The following is a 25,945-nucleotide window of genomic DNA, read 5'->3' on the forward strand; positions in this document are numbered from 1 at the left end:
GGTAGCTACGCGAGATACACACACTGCTGAAGCTAAATCATCATGCATGCGCTATATGTGTGCACTTGAAGGACTGCGAACTTTGGGAATCAAGCTACACAATAGCAAACGTGCTGAGGAGGGAAGTTTCATCATTACAGCGTATTATATCAGGGTTTGGGGGTATCTAGCACTACAGCTCTCAGATGTAACAATGCAGGCACCCTAGGTAGTCCATCTCTTTCTCTTTTCCCCCTTTTCAGTAGTTCCCGCGAACAAATCAAACGCTATGCATGCCTCTCGTGTGTGCACGTGTGCGTGTGTACCCCTGGTATCCCTTGTCAAAAATAACCCCGACGCCAGAAATGATGACTTGATCTCCGTCGATCGTTCTCAACTATGTACACACAAGAAAGGTAAACAAAAACGATTCAAGACAAAATAGATAGGAAGAGAAAGCGTCTAGTCAACGCGGATGATGACCTTCCAAGCCAGAGCGCCAGCCTCTCTGATGGCGCATGCCAGGCAACCCCGCCGGCGCCTCGAGATGATGGCATTCCAGCCCTTCTCTGCGCAGAACGCTCTCACCAGGACTTCCATGTCGCTTCCAAACTGGCGACGCCGGGACTCAAGGTGCATGTTGGTCGTCGCAAGGCTGGCACCGTTGGCGGTACGTTCGAGAATGGGAGACGTGGGGGTCTCCTGCGTCGGGGCTTGACGCCTGAAGCCCGTGATGCAGTCAATGACCAGAACGCGAGGTGTGGTGTTCATGGTGGGAGTGAGAGATGGACGCCGGACGGATGACGTGTTGAGGAGTAAACTGTCTAGGGAGGCGTCCGGCTTCTCGAGAAGCTCTGAAAGATGGATAACAGTATATGTGAAGAATTTGTGCAGGGGATGTCCTAGATGATGGTTAGTTTGCGCGGTTGTCTCAGGAGGAGTTGGTTCTTCTTACCCGTGATGGTGGCCGGCTTAGAGCTCACACCGCCGATGCCGCTACCGTCCACGTCGATCTGCTGGATGGTGGGGCTTGAAGGGGACCTCAAGACCTTGACGTGGGAAGATGGGTGGCAAGGGTGAGCCGTGACAAAATGGATGTCCTTCGTCAGGGAAAATTGGTGCTCCTTTGCTTCGCCGCCGTTGGGGCCAACAGAAAAGGAGATGGAGGCCGGATATGTGTAGAGTTCGTGAGCTCGGGTCACGTCCGAGAAGGGTGTCATCACCGTCTCTTCAGTCGGGGTGGTGCGAGCCGAGTCCACGGGCGCGGACAAATTGAGCGACGTCAAGGAAATGCTCAAGCTGGGAGGCGGCTCCGCATAGTTATTCTCATAAGGGATGATGAAATCCGCGGGTAGCACCGAGCTGGGATCCGCATCACCCAGAACACAGGACTCGCGCTCGACGTGAGTCTTACCCCACAATCGGGCTTGCTTGCCTGTCTTTTTCATGTCATCTGCCAATGATGTTTAGTCTATGTCAATGGAGAGCTGGTCAGAAGGGCACTTACCACAGACTTCGGCAACATCGATATTCACCCAGCCGTCACCATGTCCTTGGGGAGTGATATCGCTCGAGATCCATCCCATGCATTGAGCAGAGCCAGCACCAGCAGCCAGAACGCGGCCAATAATGCAAGCAGTGCTCCAAAAACTCTTTCCACGATACACGAAACCACCGCATAGGTTCGCCATCGGGCCCAATTTGGACATTGCCTCCTTGTCGTTCTCCAAGAGAGTGGTCATGATCAAGTGGTACAGTCCTTCGCCCGGAAGCATGAGGCCGGACACATAAGATTTGGATAGCCATCCCGATGGATGCAAAGCTGCCGAGATCTTGTGTTTTCCGGACGGATGTCGAGTAACGCTCGCTTCTGTCCGACCGCCACCGAAATAAGATGATCTCTTTGTATCGATACTCATTGGTGTCTCTGCTGGCGTGTGAATCGGCGTTGCTTCTGATACCTTGTTGACTGTCTCAGAAATCTGCTCGGCGTATGTGTCTGATTCGATATCGGGCCAGCGAAGCTTTCTTGCAAAATTTGTCAAGCCATTGACTTGTCTCTCGCTGTACCGTCCCTGAATGGTGTACACGGAGACGTCGCCGTGTGAATGAGCATGGCTATTTGGGTGGAGGCTCATCTTCCCGGTCAAAGATGCCAGCCATCCGCCAGAATTGCGCTTTTGAGTATTCGCCGGATCGACCTTTCGCTCAATGATTTCAATGTTCTCCAGCCAAGCGCGTGCCAAGTGCAATGACCACTTGACTGTTGAGTTTGCATCTTTTTCGAAGCGCTTAATCTCGGTGGGTCTGATGCTCTCGATACCGAGCTCTTCGCCCTCTGTAATGGCATCTAGCCTAATGAGCAGCTCACATGCCAGGAGAATCTGGAGCAGCAGCCAGTATCTCTCCTCTTTGCGCTCATCGTTGCTGTCGGCGTCGTCGATCTCGACGTCTGTTTCGAGCTCATCGCCCTCAAAAGAACCCCAGAGTATCTGACCCAGTCTGATTCTCCATTCCACGTGGGAGAAGTCGATCCAGACGTTGGGTGCAGCAAGGACCTTGACAAGCGCCGAGATCTGTACAGAGAGGCTGTAGGGGTCGTGGTGGTCAATGACACGGGTCGGAGGATGCAGGATGCCCAAGAATAGCTCGTTGTACAGGGTGTTGTGGATCTTTCTGTGGACCTTGTTCTCCTTGTACCTGGCGCCATTCTTAATGAGCTGATCCAAAATGGACGATTCCTCCAAGCGGCGGAGTCCGTCTTTGGAAGCCAACATTCTCTGGCGCTGCTCGACAATCGCTTTGGCCTTGGATCCAATGCTGTCGAAGCCAAACTGCTCTTCCTGAAGCGCATCGCCAACGGGCATCTCTAGAGCCGCCTGGTATCCCATTGTGCCCTTCTCCAAACCTTGCATACTGAGCATATTAGGCCGTTCTCGGCATCGTGGGTAGAAGTGGGCTCGCTTCCTTTCCTTGGCGCATCGTATAGCAGCAGGATTGGAATTCATGTCCCTTGTGATGTGAGGCCAGGCTGTAATGCAGCTCCAGGCGGCGTCCTCGATCTGGACATGGTCGGTCAGGTCGCGGATCTCGAGCGACTCGTCCCAGGGAAAGGCGACAGATGGGTGGGGAGCGCCGGTGTAATGGCCCTCGGAGCGAGCAAAGTACTGAGGAGCTCCAGAGAAGAGCTTCTCAACGTCGTCGTCGCTGAGAGTTGCCATGATTTTCGTCAGTTTCAGAACTGGTTTGGCGGAAGGGCCATTGGCTTTCTGGTCGGCGCTGTCGAAGGCGAAGGGAGGCGGGGAAGGCAGTGGCTTATTGGGGTTGAGAGGGGGCGGCGATCGAGAGGAACGGGACTCGGCACTGCTTTGCGGAGGGGAAACCTGGGGTTTGCTGGTGAGACACAACGGCTTTTACGACGGTTGAACAAAGAGACGCGGCCCAATTGGGGTAATTAGAAGAGCCAGTGTTGTTGAGACTGGAAAGGGCAAGGTGATTGGGTTGGTATGATGGTCTGCTTTCACTGCGTGTAAACGGAAGATGATGTCTTTGTCTTCAACTGTTGGAAAGGCGTGGCTGATGATGACAGCAATAGACTGTAAGAGAAATTGCAGATTTGGAGAAAGAAGGACTGTCGACGAAGAGAAAGACAGAAAGGGGTGTGTTATACAAGTAATATTGACCAAAGTAAAGAGGGGACGGGAATTGGAGTCTCGGAAGCTGATCACGCGGCAGAGAAGGGACGGGTTATGCAAGGGAGCAACGGAGGCATAGATCGTCAGAGTCTGAGCAACGGGGTAGGTACGGAGGCTTGGAAACTTGGGAAGAGAGTCTTAATGAAGGAACACTGGAAAAGCGGATGAACATCTCGGAGGACGTCACTGCAAGCAACTTAAGCTGATGGCCAAGCAAGCAGACTGATGTGCAGTGAGATGATGGATGGGCAAGCAGAGATTGCAAGACAGGGCAGACCAGAAGTGGCCTGATGCAGCTCCCATTTGATGGATTGCATAGGACGATGGCGGGGGAGTGACACGGTGGAGAGGGGGATGAGGTCGTGGTGCAGTTGTGGTGCGTCGTGCTGCAGACTGTGGCGCCGTCCACCTTACGCAGTACCGTCACTGCCACCGTTTCCGAGCCTTACGTAAGGTACCTAGAACAAGGTATCCTCACCCAAGAACTCGAGATGCAGCCGCAGCCCGGTGAGGTGGGGACAGAGAGTGAGCTTGGAACCAGGAAGCTACCGAGTATACACAGTAGAGTACCGAGAAGCTCAGGCATGGGAATGCCACTGCCACTGCCACTTTTGTGTAGATGCTTCTCCTCTTCCACTGTCTGTGTTCACATCCTCCGTCTGCGGCGCACGGAATGTCCAGCCTTGGCCAAGACAAATCCACCGACACCGACGCGGGAACCGGACCTGGTCTGAGAGTGCGGGGGAGACAGCACGGAAGAAGGAGGGTTATGGTGGGTGGTAGTGAAGGAGAGGTGCGTGTGATTTGAATAAAGCATGTAAGCTATGCGCAACCAAGTTTGTATTCAAGCAGCACTGCTGCGTTGCGTGCATCTTCCCGGTACGGCCATGCTACTATTCTGAGGAACTTCCTCATCTTCCAGCTTTCAGCACCGGGGACATCGGGGACGTCGGACTAGGTAGACTCGAAGTACCACATCTCAGGGACCTTGCCTGAGAAGACAAACTGGGGTAGAGGACCACAAAAAAGGTGGAAAATAGAACGACGAAGCCGCGGGTGATCTGACGAGATCGAAGCATGCATCGAAATGTGGGAAGCTAAACCTTTCTGAAGGAGGCGGACCGTTTGGGGTAGAAAGGAATGACAGACAACGACAGATACAGATACGAGAAAGAGACAAACTTACGGGCAACTTTGTCGGTGACTCGGCACCGGCACCCCGCCCAGATTTTGTTGACGAAGCCGGCGTCGATGCGCTGCTGCTAACACTCCGGCCTTTGCTGCGACTCAACAGCCCTCCAAAAAGGTCACGTTTGGAGAACTTGCGCTCCCGCTCCGGCTCGCCCGTTCCGATCCCCAAGCCGCCCGCCGACGCCTCCCTTCCATTCTCCTGTGGTGGCGAAAGCGGTGGTCGAACTTCTTGTTGTTGTCGTTGCTGACGCTTCGAAGGGGATAACGGCCGCTGGTCATGTGCCTTGGATCCTCGTCTGAGAAGTGATAACGACGGCATCTTTGCTGCTGCTGCTGCTGCTACGGATACCAGCCGCGAGTTTTGTTAGTCGTGAGTTGGGATGAAGTTTGCCGCCGTGTTCGTCTCATTCGTCTCGATTTCGTCCCTGTTCCCCAAGGTAAAGTAAATACTCCAGTCTCTTTCTTGTCCTTATTCTCCCAAATTCTTTCCCACTCTCTTTCAACTTGTAATTCTTTTGCTCTTTCGATAAGCTTTCAACCGCGTAATCCTGATCCTCAGAGGTGACTGATCAAAAGTGGCGTCGTTGGGGGAGCTGGTGGTGGTGATAGTGGTGTTGGTGGAGGGGAAGACCCTACGTCTTATCGCCGACGGAATTGAGGTAAGTCCAGGTTTCTGCAAGGTAACCTTTCATGTGTCGCAATGAAAACGCGAGGCGCGGTGTTGAGTCCAAGTTTTGTTGCAGAAAGGTAGGTAGGTGGATGAAGGTCCGAGTAAACGATAGGCAGGCAAGCTTCGACAGGTCGTAGGCAGGTAAGAAAATAAACAGGAAAAAAAGAGACGTAGTAGATAGAGGATGAGGAGGGGGATGGGGGTCAAGTCTTGTAAGGTGAGAATCAGAAGTAAAGAAGTGGGAGACGCACAGTCTTACAGCAAATGAGAGGTAAGGCGGCAGGATGTTAAAACAAGAAATGAATGCGAATCAACAAGAGAGACAGACAGACACACGGCCGATGGTCTGCCAAGGCAGGGGTGGTCTTGGACTTGGAGGGGAGTGACAACAAGAACAACACTTTCTGTATCCATATCTCTCTATCTGTCATCGTCCACTATTTCTCTCTTTTTTGCTTTCCTCACTCCCCTCTTTGCACTGTTGGACACGCTCTCTGCCTCTCACTCACTCAGCCTATGTGTTGGGCTAGGCCTGTGACCCTTTGGGCTTGACCCTTTCGACGAAGGGGGTCCCCTTCTGACTGGACCAGTGGACAGTGACGGGATAAGACATCCACGGGATAGGACAAGACGAGGGGGGCCGCAGAGGAAGCCATGTCCACTTTGTTGGTGTACCCCTCGTCCTAGCCGCAGGCGACATGCAAGTTGCAACAGGGCACCGGGGGGAGGGGATCTGACTGTCTAGTCTGCTACGGCAAGGAGAGCGAGAAAAACAGAGGGAGAAGGGCGTCCTCGTGCCTATTACTTTCACGTATCTGAATATAGCTGCATACCCTGGGATAGAGAGCTCTGGGGGTCGAGGGAAGCGAGGAAGATGAGCCCCCTCCCCTCCCACCCCGGGCTAACAGAAGAAAAGGGTGGGCAGAACGAACGGCAGTCTCAGATCTTCAATGCTCCCATGTCCAGTGAGAAAAGGTAGAGAGACAGGGACGAGCAGAGAGAAAAAAGCACCGAAGGGGAGATCAGAAAGATTACAAGATTAGGGAAGCACGGAAGAGACGAAAAAAGAACGCCCTATGGAAGCAGAGCGAGCTTCAGCTTTCCCGTTCGTTCGTCATTCTCCCACCCCATAAACCAGATGGACCAGGGGAGGGAGGGGTGTGAGTGCCAGAGTGGGCGTTCCGCGTCTTGCAGGCATGGCATGGACTTTATGTGTGTGTGCGCAGTAGGTGCGTTTTTGCTCTCTTTTCTGTCTCCCTCCCTCGTCGTGTAACTTGCTGCGTTGTGACTTCATCGGGAGTGCTCAGCCCAGCAAGAAAAATAAGAGCCCAGTTCCATGTAAACCTCTAGGTATCTTAGGTGCTCCACCCGGACTCCCGCGTGGCGGCCGGCTTCGCCATTCTCGCCTTGCCGTGGCCTTGGAATTGCCGTGGTGTAATGATGATAAAGCAGCGGGCAGAAAAAAAGAGAGATCAACAAGATGACGGCCAGCTCTAATGGCAATTCTGAAAGGTCGCACGGCGCGCACAGAGGAGAGGAATGTCAGATTTTGAAATTGGCGGCTTGTGCTTTTTTTTCTTCTTCATCTTATCCCGTATAACGCCGACCAAATTATACCCTCCCTCACTTCGTCATTGCAGTGGTGCTAATGTCAGATTGCATGATAGCGTGCGTCCTGCCCGTCGCTCATCTTTTGGGTCTTGCATTGTCTCCGGCAGGTCCATCACCAACGAGAGATGTTTACTGAGGACTCGACAGGGGTACATGAGGCAAGAAAAAAAGATGAGCGAAACACACACACACACACACACACACACACATCAGACAGCCGCAGCGGGTAAGGGGAAAGGAGATCCATGATCACGGCCGCAACAAAACACCATTTTAGGGGACCCCTCGTCACCAACAAATTGGTGGAGTTTCTTCTAGATGGACTTGGTGATGAAGAAAGAATAAGAAATCATGAAGAAAAAGGCTTTTTCGTGGAAGCAATGGAGATTAGGAAAAAGAGACGAAGGAAGTTACGAAACGCAAAGACATCTGCAACAGGCCAGATTCAGAAAGCTAGAAATCACACTACACTGCAGGTATCCGTAAAAACAGCCAGCTGGCCTGCCTAGCTCTAGCCTTCTTGCTCATCGAAAAGTGCATGTGAAATCCACCCAAAGTGCCTTACGCCGCTACGATGTTCGCCAGCTCGCGGCCCTCCAAGACCGGGGTCTCGTTCGTCTTTTTGGGGAAGATCTCTTATTAGGTGGTTTCGGGGATCCGCAAGCCCACACATCGCTCCTCTCTCCACCCCTTTGGGCAGTGGGAATCCAGAGAGGGGAGGAGGGGAGGATTGATGATGGATCAAGGTGTCTGTCTCATGGATTTCATGTTGCAGCTGCGGTGGGCTTTTCTCTATGGTTGATGTTGCGTCGTTCGCTCTTCTCGGAAGGCCTTGATTTCAATACTCACCGGAATCGTGGGATTCTGACCCCGAGAGACCCTCAGTCGTGCCGGATACGGTGGGACAATACCGGAAGAAAAGAAAAAGAATGCACATACCACAATATTAAAAGAGAAAGGGCAAAAAGCAAGAATACCACGAAATTCGTATATGCCGCTAAAAGGTCAAAAATCGATTACTCAGTGTCCGTACTCCGTACAGGCAGTGCAAAAGAATCTGAGCAGGGCCACGTTCGAATTAGCAAGGACCACGCTTGTGCAGCAGAGATGGTGTAATTTGACATTTCTTGCAGAACCTGAACGCCACCATCGTCAGTAAACCAAAACCCATTTGCCGGGCCCAGTCGTCGCACATCACTTTCCTCGCAAGCCGAAGCACGCATTGTGCCACCAATGGGTTTTAGGGCCGAACGGCAGAGAAGTAGCGTATTACGGAGTACTATGCCGCGTCTGCTGGTGGTGTGTGTGGCTTGGAGCCTTGAAGACCTTGAACATCTTCCCGCCCGCCTCCCCTTGGCATTAAAGATCTTCCCTTCGGCTGTTCTTCTCGAACGTCTAGCAAAGGGACCAGCATTTCGAACGCCGCCGAGCCGACCAAGAATTGGTGGGATTTAATTGGAACCGAGTGCCTGGACGCAAGGATGACCTTGAACTGCTGGCTTTGAATCTCTAGCTTGAACTTTACAGCCCAATTTGCCTCCCCCTCGTGACCATTCTGAAATCTAGATAGAGAGGGTCTAGTATTGAAAACATCACGGACCTATTTCGAGAAGGATTTCCGAAACGAAGACAACGGGAAGCTTGCCTCACGCGGTAAACGACAAGCTCTGCTCTACCCTTCCCGCCACGACCGAACGAACATGGGACAACGTTCTTTGACAAGGGGAGGGCCTCCATCGTCGTGGCTTGGGAGAAGGTCTCCGCCGAAGAGCATGAGCACTGGGCAGCTGGTGGACCTGGATCTACCTGGACTGTGGACATGAGACGACATGTCACGGGGGTTGGGTGTGGGCGCGACGTGAACAACGTAAGGAGGAGAGCTGGGCTTCTCTCCATTGTTCTCGAACATCTTCGTCTCATATCACTGGAGCAGAAGGGAGACAGGAGGCAGGCGGGAGAGGGGACGAAAAAGAAAGGGGTGTGAGATTATTCTCAGCTGAAGCTCCGGTTCTTCCAGCAGGCCGGAAAAGGGGAGGAAGGCATATCATCAGAAAGGTCTCTTGACAAAGTTGACAAGTTCGGGAGGTAGAGAGCTGCGTCCCGCGGACTAATTCTGAACCCTGACTATAACACCAGTCAAAAACCCCCCCAACAAAGTTCAAATAAAAGCCCACCGCCGAGGTGACTTCAAAACGGAACGGGTTACACCAACAAGTTGCAACAGAGCTGGCCCTGTTGCGTTACGTGGACATTATTGACATTGGCAAGCTACTATAGAAGCGACAACGTCCAGAAGGACGCAAGAAAAAGGTTAAAGGAAACTTTAAAGGAGCCCCAATCTCCCTTTACGACAAGTTTACACGAGAAGAGCCAGAAACAGAAGAGGGCGAGGGCGTGGACGTGGGCAAGCGAGCCTAGTAAGGCCCCCGGAGTCTCGGCAGGACCTCGCCAAAAGTTACTGAAACGAGAGGAGGAAAGATTTCCAAAACGACGTGCCTCATACAGAAAAGTGCGCTAGCATGTGTGCAGAGAAGGCGAAAAAAAAGTGCGGCCGCATCAAATTCTTCGCCGGCGTCCACTTGAAATGTCGCCAAAGTAGCAAATCCTCGACCGCCGACTGCGACAAGTCCGAAGCGACTTTGAAGCGAGAAAGCGACGTGGGTGGTGGTGGACTGGTGGTTTCTTCAAGGGGAAGGGCCTTTAATTTAATTCCCAGGTATTTGGGGGGGCAAGCCGGCAAGGGGTGTGTGTGTGGTTGCAACCTCTGCCCGTTAACGTTTTGAACTTCGACTTTCCAAATCCGAGCCGGCGCCTTATCCCGGCCTAGTTCCAGCCCACTTCCCGTTCGTTCGGTGTCGCGCCACGTTTCTAGGTGCACCCAAAGCCCCAAGCTTGGGGAGGCTTACCAATACGTTTGCGAGCCACTGAGCTACCCAGATGACATTGAGCTCATGTCCGTGGTGCTACACCTGGTCCGCGAGCCTAGCTTTTTTAGCTTCAGAGCTGGAAGTGCCAGTGTCAGAATGCTAATGTTAATTTTCTTTCCAGACAGCCTACAGGGGAGAAGCGGACGTCTCGGCTCGGACGGTTCGTCGCGGAAAGCAGGGAAATGCCCAGCTCCCGGAGCTGACGGGTATGGCTTCCGCGGGGGCCTGGGCTGGGCTGGGCTAGGCTGTCCGCCTTGTCCTATATCACGAAACGATGATGGCTTCGAACATCATTTTGAGTTTGCACTTGTCTATCATTTCTTGCATTCATCTCGAGCTATCCGGCAGGGCCGCGGCCCTGGCCGCGATCGCCCGCGGAACACCCGCCCCGGCTTCATTCCGGACGTATATGCTGGGTAGTCGTGGCGGATGGTAATATCAGGGTATCATTCGTAATCGCGCCCGCCTCGACCGTCCATGCCGAGCTATCTCTCGTCCCCCTTGCGTGTTTTCCATGTGTGTATGTGCGTCAAGCTTGCAGCTTGGCAGCTTGAAATAGGTTTCCCGATTTCCCTTTCCTGCGTATTTGTAAATACGGTCGTCTGGGAGCCGACCAATGAGCATGCCAATCCTGGCCCTCTGCCCTTCAGCTTGGCAAGTGCAAATCCTCCTGAAGAAGGTCCGCTCGGTGAAGCCAATGGCGATAAGTCCGTGAAACGCCGAACGATGCCAAAATCGTGAGTCAGACCTCGAGATTCTTCAAGCCGGCGGTGTGTCATGTACTACGATGAGGAGGTACTTCGGATCCGGTACAATGACCAGCTCCTGTTTCTTCGTTCGTAGCCTCAGTAGCTTCAGCTCATCCTGTTCCAAATGATCAGCCCGGCCCTTCGTTCAGGAGTGAAGATTCGTTCCGCAGTCACCCTGCGGGAGAGCGTGTCACTCTTCTTACCTCGGTATCCAGATTCAACACCAGGGTGCCCGACGCATTCACCCAATTCCAGACCTTTGCGGCAAAGTCTTCAAGGCCTTGCGGTTGCTCCTCGCCGTTCTGCTGCTGCTGCGCGGCAGCGCCCTCGCCCGAGAAGGAGCCTCCTCCGGAAGTCTGTAGTGTTGCTGCGTTGAAGGACGACAGCTGACCGCTCGTTCGTAGTATCGCGCCGGTGACTCGGTCGAGAATGACGGTGGCCTTGACGCCGGGCTTGTTCGAGAGGCGCTTGAGGGTCTCGTCCAGCGCGTCGGGTCCGTTGGTCTGCAAGGGGACACATTCTTTGTTTAGCTATGACGCCATTGCTGAAGGGGAGGAGGGGTCGAGGTCGCTCACGGGTGTTGCGTCGGCCATATTTGATAGACTGAGAGTTGAACAAACGAGAGACAGGTACGGGTGACGCTTCGTCTGGATTCGTCTCAAATTGCACTGTGAATTCGCCAAAGAATCGAGTTCGTTGAATCGTGGAAACAAATGAGTGTCCCGAAAGTTGGGTCGGGTCTCGTCTGTAAGGCTGGGTTGGAAGCTAAGGTGCCCAATAATTGGAGCTAGGATTCACCGGGTAACAGCGTCTCAACGTCGTGGTGGGGCTGAGTTGCGAGGGGACCTTGGAGCTCGACCAGATTCTGCCGCACCTGACCGCCGAAAAGTTCTGGCTCCAGACTTTGCAGGGGTCCTAACCTTCAATGAGCCAGCCATCTCATGTGAAAAGTGACCAAGACTTCATTGCTCGACACTCGAAAAATACTACGAAAATTCAGCCTCACAATCATAAGATTCGCGAATAACGACAGTCAACTTCAAGAAAGAACATCTGATCAATAAGACATCATGGGTTCCAGCACGAGAAAGAAGAAGGAAAAGGCCAAGGACTTTGCGGTATGAACATAACATCTCATCGACATGTGTAAACATGTGTGAACCGAACCGCATCGCTGCCTCTCATAAAACCTCGCATCAATGCTGACATACTCTCACAGAAACCAAAGTTCAAGGTCGGAAAGGCCAAGGCCAAGCCTACCAACTTCACAGACACCAGTTTCAAGGCAAAGTCCATTGCCATGGGCCACCAGAAGCTCTCAACTGAAGCCCCTGACAACGCCACCCAATTCAAGCACAACCTCTCACTAGCCTCGACATCAAGAGCAGACAAGCAGCGCAAAGAATCCCTAGCCCATCTGACAAGCCAGGTGCTGGCAGACAACAACCCCGTCGGAACCGCAACGGTGCTGAGCAAACTCCTGCCCCTGATCTCAGACGCCTCAGGTCCTGTTCGTAGCCAGCTGCTGAAGCTGTTCCGGGCCCTGCCCGAGGCGGAGGTCAAGCATCACGCCGAAAAGTGCATCATGTACACCCGCGCAGGAATGACCCACCTTTCTGCCGACATCAGCAACGACTCGCTATCCGTTCTTGAGTGGCTTCTGGATGTCGCGGAAGACGAGACCGTCAGCTGCCCAGGCGGTTGGGTCAAGACCCTCAACAGCTTCTGCGCGCTGATGGGCTGGACCGTGAAGACGAGCTCGGGATGGTCGACCGCGCCCAAGACGGGCCTCCGCACAAAGGACGCACAGTCGCACGCGAGGCAGGTCGCCGTGCTGGCTAGGTTCCTGCAGGCGGGACTCAAGCCCGAGGTTGCGGGGCCGAGTAACCCCAACGCCTATGCGGACAATATGTACCGGGTGCCCCGGACGCCGAACCCTTTTGCGTACCTCAACCTTTTCGGGACTCGCCGGGACGAGGAAGCTGAGATGTATAATGACCGTGAGTCACGGCAACGGGTGTTCCACAGGAGGTTCATGGATTCGTTTCAGCGAGGCGTTGAGCAATCAAAGAAGGAGGGCGGTATTATCGGTCGTTCGGCCGTTGCATTGGACCAGGCCTTGACCGAAGGCATGAGCGGGTACGAGGCGACGTCTGCTGTTGAGCCTCAAGATCTCCTTGATCTGTGGTGAAGGATACAGCCCCACGAATTTTCAATCATCTACAATCTCTGGCGGTCTCAGGAACCTACCTGACAAGATTGCCTGCTCATATCAACCTCTTCCCCGCAGTACTGGAGGTTCCAGGCATTGCCGCTGAAGCTGAGTGCCCGAGCACCTGCGTCTTGCCTGTCGGTGTCGCCGGGGGGTTTCTTGCGCGATAGAAAGGCTCTACGCTTCATCGCGAGAGGGCCAGACGGTTGGTCTGTTGGAATTGGCGGATGAAACGAAATACTATTCAAGACGCTTAGTAAGTTCCAAGCGCGTCGCCATCCGCTATCTCATATCCTGTAGCATTCATAGATGGATATGTTAATGATACCCGTCTCACCTCGGTGAGACCCCTATTGTCCAAAAATATCAGTTACTTCGAAATTGGAAAGTGGGGGGACATCTCTCAGGTGAATGGCTGTCCTTTAGTGTCACGAAGTGAGCCTGCTAGGCTGGAAACTCCTCAACTGTCTTCGTCTAGATTAATCCCGGACACCAAGTAGCTATCAAGCAGTATCTTATGTGCTCTGATCTGATGGTAAGATGCTCCATTTGGACCTATTGAAGTAGACTCAGCTGCAGACTCAAAGGTGAGATACTCAGAATACTTTGTATCTTCAAAGCATTTCAACTGCCTTTATCTTTCTAAGATCACTTATGCATTCTTCATCCTCTGCCCATACTACTTATCTTTTTTTTCATGTTCTTTCTTGCTGTAGGCAGCTAACTCGAAGGACCTTGTCTAGGCAAGAAGTTAGTGTGATGTTAGATGAGCGTGGTCAAAGAAGGGATCTATCTCTTCGTCTGGCCTTTCCTCTCGTCCGAGGCTTCGATGAGATTTCGTCCAGTGTTTTCAGGTTCCAATTGAGCCTTGAGAAATGAGGCAGAAGGCCAAGTCCTGAGTAGAACTCTCCCACCCGCTTTGAAAGCCTCACGAGGCAGTCACACTTCGACCCTCATCCCCGCTTAGTCGTCCTACCTGCCTGCCTCGTTCATCGTGTCTTTCTTCCTCTGAGGGTGGTGCCTGCCCTCAGCCTTCAGCCCTTTTGCCCTCTACGGACCGACCTACCGCCTTCCTGCCTTTCAAAGTCCTCCCATCACGGATATTTGTATCCCACCTGCTGCTGTTCAACTTCTTCCTCTTCCCTCTTTTCCTCCACACCCATCACAGATCGTCGAGAGAGGATCACCAACAGGAGATCAGTTTTTGACTTCATTCTTCGTCTGAGAGGTAAGTACTTTCCATATCATTTGATCGGCGAATTCATTATTCCCATTTATTTTTCCGTCAATTCCCGTCATAATCCACCGACGGATTTTGCGCGTCTTCGCAAATTCGCGGGTTCTGCCGTCTTCAACTTCGATCGCGGAACGTGTTGTCGAGCGCCAGATTCTTGGCTTCAGCCCCCCAAATTGTCTTCACTTTGCAATCAACATCACCTTCAATCTCCCAGTCCTTGATCCCGATCTGCTTGCCCCATTGGAGACTGCAGTTTCTCGGGAACAACCCTTCTCCAAAGCTCCTGCCAGTTTTCACCTCGGAAATTGACAGTCCTCCGATCTTTCCTTCCTCGTTGTAACCACATCAACCGTGTTCAGATTTCAGTGGCTTCCATTATTTTCTCTCACACAAATCCGGCTTCCTTCTTTCTTTGCGTTGTACTAACTCATCGACAAAACATCCAGCACCAAGGTTCTCGCCCCGTGTAGTCTTCCTGGCAATTTTCGCAGCGTCCTTCGATCAAGCAAACCAAGGTAAGTACCACGAGCCGCATCCTCCTGGCCAACAAAAAACCAAAAAAAACTAATCAACACAATCAGACTTCCTCCCGCCGAGATGTCTGCCTTCGACACTGCCGATATGCAGTCGGCTCTTCCTACCGATGGCAAGAGGGCCCCTGCCGCTGCTGTCAACAGCGATGGTACGAAGTGGGCTGAGCCTCTGCCCTACAACTACGACGAGCTTGCCCAGCAGGGTCCCGAGGTTGTGACTGAGTGGGCTGGCAACGGTGCCGTTTACGAGTGGGATGAGGAGTTTGGCGATGTTGGCCCGAAATTCCCCGACCTCGAGCTGGCTCTCTTCGGTGATTCCAACTCCCGCATTGCCTCCAACTCCGGCCTCGACTTCTCCGTGTAAGTACCCTCTTAGCAATTGATTGAGCAAAGCTGATAGCATCTAGCATCTCTTCTGTCGAGGTTACGCAGGAGGGTGAAATCCGTGTCGAGCCTGTCCACTCCTACAAGGACGCTGGCTTGCACCCCGTCATGTTGGAGAACATTGAGCTTTGCGGCTACGAGGCCCCTACCCCCATCCAGAAGTACACCCTTCCCGCCATTCACAAGGGTCTCGACGTTGTAGCTATCGCTCAGACCGGCAAGTTTCTCTCTGTTTGCATCTTGTTCAATATAATTAACGTATTAAGAAAAGGCTCCGGCAAGACCGCTGCTTACCTCATTCCCATCTTGAACAAACTCATGGGCAAGGCCAAGAAGCTCGCCGCCCCTCGCCCCAACCCTGCCGAGATTGCTATTGGGCAGCAGTGGGTTCGTGCAGAGCCTCTGGTGGTCATCGTTTGTCCAACTCGCGAGTTGGCAATCCAGATCTTTAACGAGGCTCGCAAGTTCTGTTACAGAACCATGCTTCGCCCTTGTGTCGCCTATGGTGGTGGTCCCTTGAGAGACCAGATCCAGCAGCTTGGAAAGGGCTGTGATGTTCTCATCGCGTCCCCTGGTCGTCTGGTCGACTTCATCCAGCGGCCCGACACTCTCTCGCTCAAGCGCTTGAGATACATGGTCTTCGATGAGGCTGACGAGATGCTTCACGATGACTGGCGCGAGGAGATGGATGTCATCATGACTGGCGGTGGTAAGTACTCTTTGCCGGCTCTTGTCTCAAACTTCCACTGAACCCTTTTTCAGAACAGCAGGAGGGAAATATCAAGTACATGCTGTTTTCGGCTACCTTCCCCAAGCCGCTCCGCGATCTCGCGAAGGAGAACCTGTCTTCCTCCAGCGTTCGCATCAACATCGGTCGCATTGGAAGCACTCACACCAACATTCTTCAGCGTGTCTTCAAGTTCGACGCTTTCGAGAAGAAAGAGGCTCTCAAGGACCAGATCAACTCCCCTCCCTGCCTGCCGCACAATCATCTTCGTCAACCAGAAGCGTGCTTGCGATGACTTGGATGATTTCTTGTTCAATCTAGGCTTCCCTTGCACCTCGATGCATGCTGATCGCACTCAGCTTGAGCGTGAGGCTTCTATGCGCGCTTTCCGTACTGGAAAGTCTCCCATCCTTATCGCCACTGGCATCAGCGCTCGCGGCATTGACGTGAAGAATGTCAACCACGTCATCAACTTCGACCTGCCCAGCTTGGATCACGGTGGCATTGAGGAATACACCCACAGAATCGGTAAGCAGAGCTTTCTCTTGCATGTTTTCATCTGCGTATCAAGCATGGACTTGTGTCTTTTCTCTCATGATTCGAACTATTACTAACGCAACCGACTATCAGGCCGCACCGGTCGTATGGGTCAGCGTGGCATTGCGACTTCCTTCTACACTGACCGTGATGAGCCCATGGCTAGCGTTCTCGTTCGCACCCTTTTGGAGACCAAGCAGGAGATCCCTGACTTCCTCGAGCCTTTCAAGCCCACTGGAAAGGGCCTGGAGAACCTCAAGTTCGAGACTGAGAGCGACTTCGACCCTGAGGAGGCCGGCATTGCTCACCTTGGCGGCGAGAGCGGCGGCTGGTCCAACGAAGGCGGCGGTGGCGATGCTGGAGGCGATGGCTCCTGGGGCGCTACTGGAGGCGACTCTGGTTGGGGTGGTGGCGGCGATTCTGCCGGCAATGATACCAAGCAGGAGGAGCCCGAGGCCGCTCCCGCTTGGGGTGCTTCTTCTGGCGGTGGTGGTTCTTGGTAATTAGATAATACCTTCTGCATTTCCAGAGGCAAAGTTTGGGTTCTTTGCGGGGTATGTCGATCATAGACGGGATAGGTGAGAGAAGTTGGGGCGGTCTATTCGGAATGCTTTGATGGAGTTTGCCAGAATGGAATAGGATCGCAGCTAATGAATCATTTTATCTCTTGATACCAAACCTCGCGCCTCCAGACTATGGACACTGGTCTTGAGAGTCTAAATACGACGTGCCTGATGCTCCAGAATCAAGTCCTTGGCTGACAACATCTATCAGGAGAAAGGCAGTAAGCCAGACGGCCCTGTCCATTTGGTCCCCTGATTCTGTGCCGGATGTATAACAGACAGACCTTGGGTCTCACAGAGTGATTTAAATAGATAGGGACGAAGCTGGGCATGAATGTAAAGTCTTGTTGCTTTTGATTAATTTGGTATCTATGCCTCTAACCTCTCACTTTCCCTTCCACCATTATTACTCTTATACAAGATCTAGCAAGCCAGTGCAACTCAACGCCTCCATTTTCATTCAATATTCATAAGGGCTATCAAAGGTGATTAGGCATTCTTCATAATGTCGAGAATGCCCTTGAATTTGCCCTCCAGACTCTGCGCGTAACCGACGCCAACAACACCCCTAGTAAACCGCCAGCTCCGCTCCTGTTCCGGAACAGGATACTTTACGGGTGGGGGGATGGCCGTACGAATGCCCAACCAGCCGAAGCGGTCGACGCAGATGCTCTTGATGTTGCAGAGGCCCCTGAGTCCTTCCTCGCCGGCGAACCGGCCGTAACCTGAGCCGCCGACGCCACCAAAGGGGAGCTGGACGGCGTAGGTTGCGCCAAAGTCGTTGACGGCTACCATGCCGGTGTTGAGGCCATCGACGACGGCGCGGAGAACGGGGTCGTTGTCGCCGCCGAAGATGGAAGCGCCGAGCCCGAATTCTGGCGCGTTGGCCACTGACAGAACTGAGTCTGCGTCTGGTCCAGGAGCGCGCATGATGGTCATGACGGGGCCGAAACACTCCTCGTTGGCAATCTCCATTTCAGAGGTAACATCAACGAGGAGAGTTGGGATAAAGTAGTGGCCCTTGGGGTGCTCTGGGTGAGTGTACCGTTTGCCACCTGCCAGCAAGCGAGCTCCTTGCTTGACTGCCTTCTCAACGAGGGATTCGAGGCGGTCAAACGCGGCATCCGAGATCATGGCGCCCACGTCTGCGGTGGGTCCCAGGCGAAGACCCTGGACCTTTGGCGCTAGGGTTGCCACGAGCTGGTCGTAGAGCTTCGGCGTAGCAATGATGCGCTCAATTCCAATGCAATTTTGTCCGGAAGCTTGGAACGTACCTCGCATGAGGATTTCAACAATGCGCTTCAAATCCTTGGCGGCGGAGCCGAGGACGATGGAGGGATCCTTGCCACCCAATTCCGCGATCAGAGGCGTGAGAGACTTGGCAGCAGAGGCAGCGACCTTGAGGCATACAGGGCGCGAACCGATGAAAGTCAGGTGGGAGATCTTCGGGTGGGAGGTGATATGGTTCGCCGTCTGCGGCCAACACACAACCGTCTGAATCAGGGCAGGGTCGTGGCCGTGGGCAATGAGAGCCCCTCTCGCAATACTGGTGAAGTATTGTGAACTCCAGGCCGTCTGCTCAGAGACCTTGACCAGCACACCGTTACCGGCGAAGATGCTCGAGATGATGGGTCCGACGAGGTTGTGGAACGGGTAATTCCAACTGACCAGGGCACCGACAACACCAAGTGGTTCGTACCGCACTTCGTTCCGTTTGTATGCCATGAGTAGATTCGTGGGTCGCGGACTGGGGCGGAGGGCCTTCTCGCCGTGGTTTAGCGTCCATGTGAGCTTTTCGACGGTCACGAGAATCTCGCCAAGCTGGGCGTCCACCATAGTCTTGCCCGAGTCGAGACAGGCGGCGCGGCAGATGGATTCCTGGTTATCGAGAACATGCTGTAGCATCGTGCGGAGCACCTGACGGCGCTCCCGAAAGCTAGTGTTCTTCCATCTCGCCTGCGCCGCGTGGGCAGCGTCGACAGCGCGGTCAATGGAGGCCGGAGTGGAGGGGTTGATGAAGCCGAGGAACTGCCCCGTGGCCGGAGCGTAGCATTGGACTGCGGTTGTGCCGGAGATCTGGATCGTACAGCCTAGTCAGCCGTCGGTTCAAGCTCGAAAAAAGGTCGGAAATCTAGGCAACGCAGTATGCCATACCTTGACGCTTGTCTCCTTGACAATAGAGTGCTCGTCGGGAATCTTCGGCGGCGGGACGGTGTATGGGATAGCCTTGTCTTCATTCCAACTTTGTGCCAGCCGCAAGAGGAATATACTGATCGCAATAGCAGCAGCAGCCAAGATATACTGAGGAAGTCCGGCCCTATTGTGAGCACGTCGAGTTAGTCTTTGGGTTTCGAGCACAACTGTGACGCCACTTTCTCCTGGCAGTAGCTTACGGAACGGCGTCGAGGTACGCGTTAAGCTTGTCGGCGACGTCGTCCAAGAGCTGTACGTCCATGATGAAGTATACCCGGGCCGAATTGTGTATCTCCAGAGTGCTTGTTATGAAGAGATTCTGCAATTGCCGTCGTGGGCACTGGGATCGTGAAGATGCTATGTTCAAACACCGAGCCCCCTCCAAGCGGATCCATCCATGAGGTCGCGGCGCATCGGATGTTCTTGGTCAAAAATCAGCAGAGCTCGGGGGAGCTTGCCCCGGTCTGGTTCCTTGCCAGGCCCTCGCTGTGGTGGGACTTGCATCGGGTATTGGGCAGGGGCTGGCTGCAGGGGTAACAGGTGAGGGAGGGTACAACATATTTGTACCTAAGCTTCCCAGTGTCCCAGTCAAGTGCTCAGTTCCTACTGGACTTTTGAAGAGCAATATTAGGCCCTGGGAAAGCTGAGTCGCCCAGTAACCTCACTGTTCAAAAATATCATCGCACAACCTTCTCCTCTTGATGTCGTCAGCCAACCAAGGGGAATCACAAGTTTAACATTCAGGGAACTCAAAGTTAAAACGGGTCTTCTTAACAATTCAAATACCACTTGGCTTCTGTCTCTGTGGCTCATCTCCAAGCTTTCCCCCTATTATGTTTTGTTTTTTGCATCTTTTCCCTTCTCATGCTCGCGCATATGTACAAAAAGCGTCAACAGCGCGAGAGCTGTGCGCCATCACTTTGTTTGGTCCGCCCAGACTTACAACGCCCTAGGGCCTGACGAAGAACATCCAGCACCCTCAGCATGGACTGGTTCCTGGCGCCCCCCTCTCTCAATTCTAGGATGCACACCAAAGCTTGCACAAAAATGCCTTCCGAGACTTCCGTTCCTTTGTCCTCCTAAACGCCGTCGCAGTAGGAGTCCCTATACGATAAAAATACCAAGAAAACATAATGAACTGGGAACCAAACAGAAAAAAACAGTGACGGAGCGTGTGTGTGTGTGAGTGTGTGTGTGAGTGACAAAGCATCTAGTCGCTGGAGTGCGAAAGGTGGAATGTCGTAGATCGCTCATGCAGATCGTGATGCATCGGGGGATATCAACAAAACAGCAAAAAGAAACAATACGGCCCCGTCGGGAGGGCCAGGCCGGATATAGTACAAGGAGAATTCGATTCGATTCGGTCGTGGATCTGGAGCAGCTGCTACATATTGGCGCTCTTCGTCAATGACAGACCCCGTAGTCGTCTAGGATGGAAACGGTCGCTGTAAGACTGGCTAGACTCTATCCGAGAGAGGCGAGCGGCCGAGGTAAAGTCGTTACTGGCCTCGAAACTAGCCCGTGTGCGGTCCATCGAAGCTCGCATTCGATCGTAGGATGGTCGGGCTCGGTCGTAAGAGGGACGTGGTCGTTCGAAGGAGGATCGCATCGGAGGGGTCATGTCGAGGGACTGCGTTTGCATCATGTCCATCGATTGCCGGTGGCCCGTGTAGTTGGTGCCATCGCTGCCGTTTTGGCTGCGCGGGTTGTGCGTCGTGTGTGTTGCAACTGAAGGTGGATAGATTGGCCTTCTGTCCTCATCCACACTGGCATAGTGTATATGCTTACCCTTGCGCGAGCTGACCGACGAGTTCGACGGGGTCTTACTCGCCGTCTGCTCCCCAATAACCGTCGCGTCGTCGCCCTGCGTGAGACGAGAGAATTTTCCTTGCCGCTCCTGCTCGCGGATGATGTCGACGTCGTATGGGAAGTAGACCTTTTGAATCGCCTTGATCGCGAACCGAGGAAAAAGACTGATGACCGGTACAATGAAGAAGACCGCCCAAAACGATGCCTGGGCGTATACCTGTGGGGCGGCTTGATAGAAAAACACTGACCCTTCGGTGGCTGTGTAGATGCCGGTAACGATGAAAATCATAAGGTCGCTGAGGACCACAATCAAGATCATGATCCAGTCCCACCGGTATGTGTTGATGAGGATATACGCGTTGATGACGAAGACGGCGGGGTGTGCAATGTAAGCGCCAAGTCGCGTTCGGTCTTCAATGTTCAAACCGTTCTTCGTCACGAAGCTCGTGCTGCTCACTGCCAAGTACGGAATGTAGAAGACCATGACCGATTGGTAGACGCCGTCAAGCATGTAAAGCCTGGAACCTAGTTAGCATCGCATCAGGGCCACTGCTGTGACCATACGTACCAGAATTTGGTCTGTGTCCATTCCAACCGTTCGATACCGCGGCGATAGAGCTGCGGTACAGCCAGAGAGACCTTGTCCGAAACATCCTGGTCAAGAACACCCATAACGACGACCGGAACCGAAGTAAAAAGCAGGTTGAACAATAAGATGTACGTGTACTCGTAGATATACGTAACGTCGAAGTCGCAGTAGATTTGGTACCAGAAGATACCAAATACCCACACAACGTTCTTGTAGAAGAAGTTGGCCACCGTCTCGGCGAGACGACGGTACGACCATCGACCGTGTACAAGCACTAGCCGCGACAGGAAGCGGAACTGGGCGATCGCGTAGTCTGAAGACATGACGGCTTGTCGACCCTCCTCACCAGCGATACCAACGCCGACATCTGCCTCTTGAATCATGGCAACATCGTTGGCGCCGTCTCCAATGGCGAGAGTCATGACATCCAGACCGTTCTTCACCATGTTGACTACGGCGGCCTTCTGAGCAGGACTGACTCGGCAGCAAAGAACCGACTTGCACTGCTTGCAGAGAAGCAGGAACTTCTGCTTCAAAGCATCGTGAAGAACCCACTTCAAAGAGAAACCGTCAATGACCAGGCCGTGAGTTGGGCCGGGTGGTTCATGGTTCTTCCTGGCCTTGGCCAAGTCGTCGTCGTCGCCCTTCAGGCCGAAGTCCTGTAAATACTTGTCGAGCTCCTGCTCCAGGATGTTAAGGAAATGTTCGTCTGGTGTCTCGCCAGTTTCGTCTTCGTCGACCTTCAAGTGGATAAGCTCCATATCGTTGTTCAGCAGGTTGCAAGAGAAACCAATGTTGATAGCAGTCTCGACCTTGTCGCCAGTGAGAACCCAAAGCTTAATGCCAGCGTCGCCCAGCAGGGCGATGGTGTCGGGAACGCCATCTTGCAGTCTGTCTTCGATAGCAGTGCCTCCAAGTAGTGTCAATTCTCGCTCGAGGTGATCCGCAACCTCCTCCATCTTCTCTTCTCGATGTTCAAGAGCTGCTGCGGCCGCGTCGTACTCCTTGCGCCAGGTGGCGTATTGGTCATCGGTGAGTTCTCGCTGCGCAATACAGAGCGTTCTCAAACCTTCGCGGGCAAACATTTCCAAGTGCTCTGCCGTAAGTTTGCGAAGCTCTTGCTGCTCGCCCCGCTTCAGACGCGAATAGATGATACTGTCCGCTCCCTTGCAGATGAGCAAAATACGGTTGTCGGGCATCCGTACAATTGCGCTCATTCGCTTTCTGCTCGAGTTGAACTCGATTGTGTTCAATATCGGGTAGAATCGATCCTCGCCCATCACATTCAGGTTGATGCCCTCCTGAGAGCTGCCAAGCACTGTGAAACCCATATCGCGGGCCGTTGCGACAAGCGCCGCCTCGTCAGGTGATTGTGCCTTGAACAACATCTTTGGCGGTGATCCGGGTATCTTCTCGGCGATGACAGTATGGCACAGAGCGAGGCAGAGCATGAAGTGCTCATTCGCCACCTGCTGTTCATCACCAGAGTCACCCGCCAAGTCAGAGACATAGTCAGGCGCAATGAAAGTCAGGTCGGTGTCATGCAAGTAAGGGTTATCGTGAATATTCCTGAGACCGTCGATCGCACGTATTTTGGCATCCGCAATTTCGGCTCTGGCTTCGGCTGCCTCCTTCTCCACGTCGACACCGAGGCGTTTCTGCATGCCAGCTTGAGCCTCCGTGTATGCTTCGCCATACGGCTGTCCGTTGATAGTTGCTTTCTTGAACTCCATGACGTTTTGTGTCAATGTACCAGTCTTGTCGGAGAAGATATACTCGATCTGGCCAAGGTCGTCGGAAATGTTCCACGACTTTGGGATACAGGGTTGGTCCAGGGGTTCGTAGTACATCTCAACGTCGCTGTAGATGAAGATTGCCTGGAGTAGGCGAACAATTTCGAGAGTGATGTAGAGAGCAATGGGAATCAGGTTCTGGAACACAATGAGAGCGGCCCAGAATGTGATGAAGCCGGACATGGGTGCCGTTCCTCCGATGGATCCAAAGTCGAAGAAATGTAAAGATGCGTCCGTTTTCGCCCATGCGACACCGTTGACAATGCCGGTCAAGACGCACAGAATGAAAAGAATGCCGAAGTTGTAGATGACATTGAAGTTCATTTCCCTAGCAATTCTGGGACGCTTACTGGGCGTGATACCAGAGTTGATCATGATTTTGGTGTCATGTCCCGTGAAGACAACGACTCCAAGGGCCCATTCCGTGTTCCTCAGATTGCAACCACGGAGAAGCAAGTTGTCGATCGTAATGGGTTCGGTCATCAGGTCGGGCTCGGGTGAGTCTTCGAAGGTTTGGTGCCACCGAATGGCACCGTTATACTTGTATAGATTGGGCTGCGGCGGCTCACTCTCAATCCAAAACTGAGCTCGTTCACAGTCCCTGGCATGCTTCAGTGACCTACCACACCTCAGTGCTTGTCGGACCTTCAAGTTCGTCTCGCCGTCCAAGTTCTTGGTTTCGACGTAGCAGGCGCCATCTGGGTCAGATGTGGACAGTACGATAATATCAGCTGGCAGCTCGTCGTCGTTGTAAATTCGCACAAAGTCGCCAACTCTCAAGTCTTTCCAGTGGTCCTTGTGAAATCGGGCGTCGCCTTTGACCGGTAGGCTGCGGTTTACCACGTCCCCCTTTCGTTGCATCAACTCTCTGACGCGCTTGTGGTCGTCTTCTTGCGGGACCTCGAGAGTCTGTCGGGGAAGCGGAGAGGGAACTGGCGTCATCTGGATATCCTCTCGGGCAGATACAAACGAGTCTCGATTGGATCGGGGTTGATTGAAAGAGTCTCGGGGTATGTGGGTCTCAACCGAGGGTCGCGGCGCATCGGCGTACGCTTCTGGGTTCTTGCGAACTGCCAATTCCTTCCTAGCCTTCTTGGACCAGATGCTTTCGATTGTGTGCCAAACAAGGCCAAAGAAACGACTGTTGGCCTTCTTAATGCGCCTCCACAGGGAAATGTTATCATCCTCGACGTTGACGTTGTTCCAGCCGCCCAGGCGATGAACGGGGGCGTTATTGAGCTCGATATCGAGAATGGTGCGACGGTAATCTTCAATGGCATCCTTGATGGCCGTGACAGTGACGATGAAAATCAAAGGTACCGAGTTGAGACCTGGATTCGTACCGCCGAAAATGGGGAAAAACTACAAAGGGTTGGAACTGGTTCAAGCATGCATTGGGGGAGACCTCGAGTCCGACTTACCACCAGGATGACGAGGAAAAGGAAAAAGATGTTTGCGATGTTCTGGAATTGGAACCACAAGTTCTTGGGAACGAAACTTATGGGCGTATACTTTGCTGTGCGGATCTTGTTTCTCGGGAAATGCTGACTTGGGTGACCTTCCTCGTCCAGAAGCTCTGCGGGCAAAGGGAGGTTGAAGAACATTTTCCTGCCACCATTTCCTTCCTCGGGGTCAGTGGCCGTGTTGGCCTCGGTTTGTAAAGATTCAGTGCCACCGGAGTTACGACTCTTCTCGCTGTTATGTTTCTTGTGGCCGGCGCGGTGCATGATTGAAAGCCTCTTCTTGTTGCTGCTCTTTATCGTCATCTTGCGGGTGGCCCATCTCGTCCTCAATGTTGTCAGCGCGGGACCCTCGGGATCGTTGGCGGGATCGTTAGCAGGATCAAGGGCCGCGTTGGGCCCTTCTTCGTTCGTGGGCGCCATCGTGGTCTCTTGGTGTGCGGGCGAGCAGCCCGATCAACCCGAGTGGTCCTCCAGTATGGCCACGTCCGGCCGCAACGTTGGTCCCAGACGGGGAAGGGAGACGATGTGTTGCGTAGTATTCCAGTACGGGGATATCTGATTGCGGAAGTCGAAATACAGCAGATTGTTGTCGAATGAATTGTGAGAGGGAGAACGAGCGACCGTGGGTGTTCAGCGTAACGTCGTCGTCGTTGTCGTCGATGTCCGTCCGAGGTTGTGTTGTGGTGGTGTTGGTTGGAACTTGGGCGAGATGTGTGGTTCGTGCGAGGGAGTAGCAGAATTGAAAGGGAGTGGTCGGAAGGGGGCAAGAATTATTTTGGCTGAAGGGGCCGGGAGGCGCTGTCGCGGTGTTTGATGACAGCGTTGTCCATAAACCCGCTGTGAAGGGGGGAAGGGAGTGCAGAGTGCAGAGTGCAGCTGGGTACCGGGGCAGACGGGGGGTGGGTGGGTAGGCGAAGGTAAGGTACCTCGAGTCACCCCCTTCAGTGTGTCTGGGAGCAGCGGTGCGCGCAGTCAGTTTGTGCAGAATGCAGGCGGCATAGCAGTAGATGAATTGGACAGTGCTTCGGTCATTTAGACGGCCAGGACGGGTTTGTGAGGCACGGGGGGGGAGAGAACTCGGAG

General features: G+C 53.4%; 6 protein-coding genes across 6 annotated transcripts; 2 read left to right on the plus strand and 4 right to left on the minus strand.

The window, feature by feature from the left end:
• Window positions 1-441: 441 nt before the first annotated feature.
• On the minus strand, window positions 442-3,200 carry N0V96_010429 (uncharacterized protein; the record flags this gene model as incomplete). Its single annotated transcript, XM_065758944.1, has 3 exons — window positions 442-881; window positions 935-1,432; window positions 1,487-3,200. The coding sequence occupies 3 exons, from the start codon at window positions 3,198-3,200 to the stop codon at window positions 442-444; spliced, it is 2,652 nt and encodes an 883-aa protein (XP_065612467.1).
• A 7,632-nt stretch (window positions 3,201-10,832) lies between these two features.
• N0V96_010430 (uncharacterized protein) lies at window positions 10,833-11,415 on the minus strand (the record flags this gene model as incomplete). The annotated part of the gene is made up of 3 exons (XM_065758945.1): window positions 10,833-10,937; window positions 11,026-11,325; window positions 11,398-11,415. 3 exons carry the CDS (start codon window positions 11,413-11,415, stop codon window positions 10,833-10,835), a joined length of 423 nt encoding a protein of 140 aa, XP_065612468.1.
• A 477-nt stretch (window positions 11,416-11,892) lies between these two features.
• Window positions 11,893-13,013, plus strand: IPI1 (rRNA processing protein; the record flags this gene model as incomplete). The annotated part of the gene is made up of 2 exons (XM_053197016.2): window positions 11,893-11,940; window positions 12,042-13,013. The coding sequence occupies 2 exons, from the start codon at window positions 11,893-11,895 to the stop codon at window positions 13,011-13,013; spliced, it is 1,020 nt and encodes a 339-aa protein (XP_053045505.2).
• Window positions 13,014-14,868: 1,855 nt separating this feature from the next.
• Window positions 14,869-16,955, plus strand: N0V96_010432 (uncharacterized protein; the record flags this gene model as incomplete). The annotated part of the gene is made up of 5 exons (XM_065758946.1): window positions 14,869-15,164; window positions 15,212-15,897; window positions 15,951-16,184; window positions 16,237-16,443; window positions 16,546-16,955. The coding sequence occupies 5 exons, from the start codon at window positions 14,869-14,871 to the stop codon at window positions 16,953-16,955; spliced, it is 1,833 nt and encodes a 610-aa protein (XP_065612469.1).
• Window positions 16,956-17,504: 549 nt separating this feature from the next.
• Window positions 17,505-19,470, minus strand: MSC7 (Meiotic Sister-Chromatid recombination aldehyde dehydrogenase; the record flags this gene model as incomplete). Its single annotated transcript, XM_053197018.1, has 3 exons — window positions 17,505-19,091; window positions 19,170-19,332; window positions 19,409-19,470. 3 exons carry the CDS (start codon window positions 19,468-19,470, stop codon window positions 17,505-17,507), a joined length of 1,812 nt encoding a protein of 603 aa, XP_053045507.1.
• Window positions 19,471-20,592: 1,122 nt separating this feature from the next.
• On the minus strand, window positions 20,593-25,282 carry DNF1 (phospholipid transporting ATPase; the record flags this gene model as incomplete). Its single annotated transcript, XM_053197019.2, has 3 exons — window positions 20,593-21,535; window positions 21,586-24,761; window positions 24,821-25,282. The coding sequence occupies 3 exons, from the start codon at window positions 25,280-25,282 to the stop codon at window positions 20,593-20,595; spliced, it is 4,581 nt and encodes a 1,526-aa protein (XP_053045508.1).
• Between the last annotated feature and the right edge of the window lie 663 nt (window positions 25,283-25,945).

Source organism: Colletotrichum fioriniae (assembly GCF_027942845.1).
Source record: "Colletotrichum fioriniae strain IMI 355084 chromosome Unknown scaffold_14, whole genome shotgun sequence".
Taxonomy (NCBI): domain Eukaryota; kingdom Fungi; phylum Ascomycota; class Sordariomycetes; order Glomerellales; family Glomerellaceae; genus Colletotrichum; species Colletotrichum fioriniae.